At 67.2% G+C, this 6,379-nt stretch overlaps 1 protein-coding gene across 4 annotated transcripts; it reads left to right on the top strand.

Annotated features, from left to right (window-relative positions):
• Positions 1-270: 270 nt before the first annotated feature.
• On the top strand, positions 271-5,096 carry LOC113960096 (E3 ubiquitin-protein ligase RNF19B-like). Of its 4 annotated transcripts, none has more exons than XM_027669468.1 (10): positions 277-399; positions 607-976; positions 1,454-2,055; positions 2,433-2,611; positions 2,842-2,992; positions 3,289-3,451; positions 3,949-4,063; positions 4,182-4,316; positions 4,412-4,607; positions 4,738-5,096. In XM_027669468.1, exons 3-10 carry the CDS (start codon positions 1,607-1,609, stop codon positions 4,895-4,897), a joined length of 1,548 nt encoding a protein of 515 aa, XP_027525269.1. In that variant the 5' UTR covers positions 277-399; positions 607-976; positions 1,454-1,606; the 3' UTR covers positions 4,898-5,096. The 4 variants fall into 4 exon arrangements, with proteins under 4 accessions (XP_027525270.1, XP_027525266.1, XP_027525269.1 ...); XM_027669467.1 differs by having other exon boundaries at positions 607-695; XM_027669469.1 differs by having other exon boundaries at positions 271-695; positions 2,433-2,616; positions 2,847-2,992.
• Positions 5,097-6,379: the final 1,283 nt, after the last annotated feature.

The raw sequence follows: 6,379 nt of genomic DNA on the forward strand, positions 1-6,379 counted from the left end.
AGCCCGGGGCGGCCGCCGCCGCCCCGCCTCGACCGGACACTTCCGCTTCCGCTTCCCCGGGCGCGCGGGGCGGAGCCGGAAGCGGCCGCGCGACCCGGAAGCCGGGAGTGCGCGTGCGCGGGGCCGCCACCGCCCCCCGTCCCCGTCCGTCCCGGCAACCGCAGCATGAGCGGCACCGGCACCGGCACCGCACCGCGCCGGGCCGGCCGGGCCGCGGAACAGCCGGGCGGGGCCCGCGGGGGCGGGGATCGGGGCGGGACAGCGGCGGCTCCGCCCCTTCCGGGCGGCGGGAGGCGGGGGCGTCTCCGGGACCGGGTCGGGCGGTGACGGTCTCTGTGCCTCCTCCGGGGGCGGCTGCGGCCCCCCCCCCCACTTGCTGGCCGCCGAGCGCAGAGCCCGGTGAGTCCCGTGCCAGTGTCCCCGCGAGGTCAGAGCGGCTCACCCGGCGCTTTGTGTTCCGCCCCGTGCGGCGAAGGGCCGCTGGTTGCCCGGTGCCGCCGTGCTCCGACCGGCGCCGGAGGCGCAGCCCGGCCGCGCCCGCAGCACTGGCCCCGGCTGTATGAGCCGCGGCTCGGCCCCCTCACGGACCGCTGGGGCCCTTTGCAGGTCCCGGTGGCGCTGGATGTGTCGGTCCGTGGCCGTCCCGGGGGAGCCGTGGCCGTGCCGTGCCGCCAGCTATGATTCCCCGCTGACAGGTACAGCCTCGGCCGGCCTCCCGCTCTCCTCCCCCAGTTAACTCCCGTTTCAGCCCGGTTTCCCCGAGCTCTGCCCTCGCCGGTCCCCGGGCAGCGCTGTATCCCCTGGGGAGAGATGGAGCAGCCCCGAACTCGGGCCAGCGGGGCAGGCGTGATCGGACTCCCGATCGGTCTCCCCCGAGGTCACTGGTCCCTCCCTCTTCCCGTGCCAGCGCTTCCGCCTCCGCCTGAGCTGCCGCGGGCACGCTGAGGAGGCAGTGGGACGCAGCGATGCTGCCCAGGTGGGGAGGGCAGGGGGCAGCTTTGGGGTGTAGAGGAGGAAGGAGCGAGGGGAGGGACGGGCACTGCTGGCGGAGGGGTTGTGGTGCGGCCATGGGCTCCGAGCTCTAAGTAAGGGAAAACAGGCTCGGCTCCCTGCTGGAATCACCTGGTTCCTGGTCATTGAACTGGGTCTTGGGTCCCTTGACACTCCAGGGGAAAGTCGGTGCTTCAGCCGTGTCTCACGCTGGGGAAGAACCCCGGGACGGGAAGGGGTGTGTGTCACACTGCCCGTGCAGGAGCTGGCTGTCACAGTGGCACTGCTGTCTTCCCCACCCCGTGGATTTGGGAGTCCTGTGCCTCTGGACTTTGGTGCTGAGCTGAAGGAGACAGGATGGGGCAGGACAGGCCCAGGGACCGTCGGCAGGGCACTGTCGGGGTCCCGTGGGTGGCGAGGGCCCGTTCCCAGGGCCTTGCCCTCAGGAGCGGTTCCTCCGCAGGCTGAGTGGCATCGACTGCAGCCGAGGATGGTTCCGCCGCTACCTGTGGGGAGGCCCAAGTAGGAGCCGGGCCATGGGGGCCACGCCGGGGCCGGCACCTCCCCGCTGCCCTCCGTAGCCTGACAGCAGCCAGCGGCCACTCTGAGGGCCACCATGGAGCGGCCCCCGCGTGTGCCCAGGCCCCGCTGGCTCCTGGGCTGCTTCGGGCGGAAGCCACAGGCCGTGCGGGGGGAGACGCTGCCGGAGCCGGAGCCAGAGCCGGAGGAAGCTGAGGAGACGCGCGTGGTGCTGCCCCCGGGCGAGGGCCGGGTGCTGGAGGAGTGTCCTCTGTGCCTGCTGCCCCAGCCCCCCGAGGCCTTTCCCACGCTGGCCTGCTGCGCCCACCGCTCGTGCCGGGCCTGCCTGGAGCAGTACCTGCGCCTGGCCGTCAGCGAGAGCCGCGTGCTGGTGTCGTGCCCGCACTGCCCCGCCGCGCTCCCCGCCGCCGACGTGCGCCGGCTGCTGCCCGAGCCCGCCCTCCGCGACAAGTACGAGGAGTTCCTGCTGCGGCGGCTGCTGGTGGCCGACCCGGGCACCCGGTGGTGCCCCGCGCCCGACTGCAGGTACCGCCGGGCCCGGCGAGGGGGCGGCAGCGGAGGGGTGGCGTGGGCCCCCTGCCCGCGGCATCGGCGTCCCGTGAGCCCTTCCCAGGCTCGGTCCCTTGTCACTCGGTCCCGCGTGGGGCTGGGCTGCGCAGGGATGTGTCCGGTCCCTGTCCGGCCCCAGAGCCTGTCTGCCAGGGCTGGTGCCCTTGGCTGCGTCGGGCAGCTCGTGAACCACAGGGCTGTGGGTGCTGGACCGGGCGGGCTGCGCCGCAGTCTGTGCTGGTGAGGGCCCTGGTGAGCCCCTGAGCCGGGGCTGCGGCTCAAGCTCAGCACGGGGCTGGGACCTGCCGCTGCCCAGCCTGGCTGTGCCAGCTCTGACTGCCTTCTCCCCACAGCTACGCTGTCCTCGCCCACGGCTGTGCCGAGTGTCCCCGCCTCACCTGTGGGCGCGAGGGCTGTGGCACCGAGTTCTGCTACCACTGCCGGCAGCCCTGGCACCCCGATGGCCCCTGTGTGCCAGCACCACTGGCCACCCCCACAACACAGTTGGCCCAACCTGAGGACTCAGCCCACGGTGAGGCCCTGGCACAGGATGGGAGCAGCAGGGCTGGGGTCTGGCACACTGGGGTGCCTCTGTGCCTCCTGCCTGCGGGTCTGCTGGAGCCGGGGCTGCTGGCTGCCTCAGGCTTGTAGCCCCTGTGCCAGTCGGGCTGGGGTGTGGCACTCTGGCACTTGTGGGACTTGGGGAGCCTGGGACAGGGTGTGTCCCATCCTGCTCCCCCATCCTGTCTCATCTCCCCCCAGCTGAGGCTGAGGACATCAAGCTCTGTCCGCGCTGCAGCGCCTTCATCATGAAGATCAACGACGGGAGCTGCAACCGCATGAACTGCACGGTCTGCGGGTGCCTCTTCTGCTGGCTCTGCCTGCGGGAGATCTCCGACGTGCACTTCCTGAGGTCAGCGTGGGGCCACGGGGGCTGCCCCAGGCAGGGGCCCTGACAGGAGCTTGGGGGCTGGGATGGGGGCAGCCAGGCCTGGCTCCAGGTTTGGGGCTGGCTGGGGGGAGTGGCGTGGTCTGTGCCATTCGGTCTGGCAGGGCTGGAGCCAGCTGTTGGCATTCCCAGGAGGCAGCTGGAGCTCAGGGTTGGGGGAACCTGGCTGTCTGCTCCCCAGTGGGCCCATGGGTGTCCCCCAGCACAGGGTTGGGCTGTGCTGGTCTCTGCCTTGGCCCAGCCCTGCTCTGTCCCCACAGCCCCTCTGGCTGTACTTTCTGGGGGAAGAGGCGGTGGTCGCGGACCCGGAGGATCCTGTGGCAGCTGGGCATGGTGCTGGGTGCACCCATGGTCATCTCCCTCGTCGCGGGCGTTGCTGTCCCTGTCATTACCATTGGGATCCCCATCTACATGGGTAGGAAGGTACTGGCAGGAGGTCTAGGAGTCCCTGTGGCCCTGCTCCCTGCTGAGCCTTGCAGCCCATGGCCCCTGGCCAGGACAGACCTGCAGTGCTCCCCGCTGCCCATAGCACATCTCTGACTGCCCTCAGTATGTCCCTGTGCTACCCCTGACTGCCCACAGCACATCCCTGTGCCACCCCTGACCCCCCTCAGCATGTCCCTGTGCCACCCCTGACTGGCCACAACCCCTCCTTGCCAGGACCCTCCGCTTCCTCTCATCACCCAGTGTGGGTGTGCTCAGCCTGGGGAGTGGGGTTTGGGGTGGGTGAAATGGAAAAGAGGTCTGGGGGCCTGGGGGGGGTTTGCAAGGACACCTGAGCTGTGGTGGCAGGGCACTCATGGCTGCCTGTCCCTGAGGAGAGGGAGTGTCCAGGTGGCTGTGGTTGTGACTGGAGCTCTGCCAGGCTGGGAAGAGGCCGTGAGGTCTTTGTAGAGCCCTTCACCTGTCTTCTCCTGCAGGTGCTGGGCCAGAGCCGGCGGAGCAGCCTGTCAGGCTGCCAGCAGTGCCTCTCTGTCACCAGCAGCGTCCTTCTCTCTCTCTTTGTGTCCCCCATCATAACAGCCATCACCGTGGGTGAGTGCAGGCTGGGGCTGAGGGCACTGCCCTGTGCTGGGCAGTGGGGCTGGGGAGTGGCCTCAGGGGATGTCTGGGACCAGGGGCACTGGGGCAGTGACTACCTGTCCACCCACAGGTGTTGGTGTGCCCCTGATGCTCACCTACGTGTACGGGACCGTGGTGCTGTCGCTGTGCCGGAGCCGCTGGGGCTGTGGGGGTGGCCGCACACCTGGAGACATTGGTGTGGTAGAGCTGGAGAACCTGGCCAAGTGTGAGTCCCATGCCTGGCCCTGGCCTGTGCCCTCCCTGCTCTGGCAGGGAGCAGTCCTTGGGAACAGGGTGCTCATCGCTGTCTCCCTCCTGCAGTGAATGAGCTGTGGTCGGTGCTGCCCAGCCCAAACCCCAGCCCCAGGCCAGGTGAGGACGGAGCCCCAGACCCCACAGCCTCCCTCCCCAGCAGCAGCCGCAGCCAGCGCCCCGGGCTGGCATGGGACAGCCAGTCGGCCAGCACGGTGGCACTGGCAGGGAGCATGCTGAGCGAGGGCCAGGACACCTCCGACAGGTGAGCAGGGTGGCCGTGCTGGGGGCTGACACATCCCTTGGGAACAGCCGCCCTCGCGCCCACCGTGCTGCACAGGGACAGGTGATGTCCCCCTCCAGGCTGCTGCCCTCAGGCTGGTGTCTGTCCACAGGGAAGGCGTCACCATCGAGGTGGAGGTGTCGGTCGAAGCGGTGCCGCATCCTGCCCGGCAGCAGAGCCTGAGCAGCGCCCTGTCTGGGCAGAGTCTCTCTGGGGACTCCCTGGGAGCCACCAGTGACAGGGGTAGTTCTGTGGGTGTCCCTGTGGAGTGAGAGGGCTGAGGGGAAGAGCCTCGATCCACACACAAGCCCGATGCCCTCCTGTGGCAGAGCCAGTGCTCCTCTGTGGGCACTCCCAGCCCCAAGAGCTGGGTCCTGGGTGGATGTGGACCACATCCTGCACTGCTGCGCCAGCCCCAACCACCCCGTCCCCAGAGGCACCACTGGGAAATAAAGCTGCTTTCCAAGAGTCCATCTGTCTCCTGTGGCACAGTGGGGTAATGCCACAGGCTGTGGGTGGGGACCCTGGGCCACATGGGGTGCACAGTCTCAGGCAGTGGGGTCCTGCCTCTGGCTACTCTGACTCCACTGCAGCATCCTGGGGAGAAAAAGCTGCTTCTGGACATTTTACTGCTCAAAGTTGGGCAGTCACAGAATGACAGAAGGGTTTGGGTTGGAAGGGACCTTAAAACTCATCTCTGCCCTCCTGCCATGGGCAGTGACACCTTCCACTATCCCAGGTTGCTCCAAGCCCTGTCCAACCTGGCCGTGGACACTTCCAGGGATGGGGCAGCCACAGCTTCTCTGGGCAAACTGCCAATGGCCTCACCATCCTCACAGGGAACAATTTCTTCCCAACATCCCATCTAATCTTGCCCCCTGTGGTGGGTCCTGTGCCACATGAAAGGCCCCTAGAGCTGCAGGTGTTTGCATTAACCTGCTGCAGCTGCTCAGGGAACAGACGCTAGAGTTCTGCTACGACTGCCTGGCAGATTCTGTCATGGCAGCTCACATGGAGGAGCATAGGATCTCAGGAGCTGTGCAGGGAGGGCCCTTAGGATGGTCAGAGCCCCTGAGGACCAGCGGGGCAGTGGGAGACTCCCCAGCAGCAACAGGCTGCTGCCCACAGGGCTTGTGGCTCCCTGTGGGATCCCAGGGCAGGTGGGACTGCTCTGGGCTGTGCGGGAAGGAGGGACTGGGGGGAAGAGCAAGTGTAGGAAACAGACAGCAAGGGGCCAGTTGCATGTAAAAGAAAAAAGAAAAGAAGAAATAACAGCTTACCACAGATGCTCTTCTTTTCCAGCAGTTTGCCGAGTCTGTGGCTCTTTCTGCTGCACAGGGAGAGCCCACCTTTCCATCAGTGTTTTACAGCCCAGGGACTTCACTCCTGCAGGAGCAGCCACAGGTATCGACACACCTTGTACAAGCTGTGCATCAGGGAGGTGCCCCTTGCTGCACCTTGTCAGAAGGTGCAGCTCGATGGGCGCTGCCTGCTGAGAGCAGGTGAGCTCAGCAGAGTGACTGGTGCCTCCATTCCTTCAGCAGACACAGACTGTCTCCAGAGACTCGTATCTGCTCTGAGAATCCTCAGCAGAGCCATTCTGGGGGAACCGGGAGCCACAGGCCAAAGCCCTGCAGTGCTCCAAGACCCCAGGGACAAATGTCCTTCCCACCCCACCTTCCTCATGTCCCCTTCCAGGAAAGAACCAAGGACCAGGAGCATAGCTGTGTTTTCCAGTCTTTTAGTTTGAAAAA

This window comes from Corapipo altera, unplaced genomic scaffold (genome assembly GCF_003945725.1).
Source record: "Corapipo altera isolate COAL_440 unplaced genomic scaffold, ASM394572v1 120, whole genome shotgun sequence".
Taxonomy (NCBI): Eukaryota; Metazoa; Chordata; class Aves; order Passeriformes; family Pipridae; genus Corapipo; species Corapipo altera.

What these genes read in the sequence shown, in the direction of transcription:
- LOC113960096 (XM_027669469.1), top strand. Translation starts at nt 1,607, where the DNA reads ATGGAGCGGCCCCCGCGTGTGCCCAGGCCCCGCTGGCTCCTGGGCTGC. An exon ending in GCTGGAGAACCTGGCCAAGT is followed by an intron (nt 4,317 to 4,411) that starts GTGAGTCCCATG and finishes TCCCTCCTGCAG; the next exon opens with TGAATGAGCTGTGGTCGGTG. An exon ending in GGCCAGGACACCTCCGACAG is followed by an intron (nt 4,608 to 4,737) that starts GTGAGCAGGGTG and finishes GTCTGTCCACAG; the next exon opens with GGAAGGCGTCACCATCGAGG.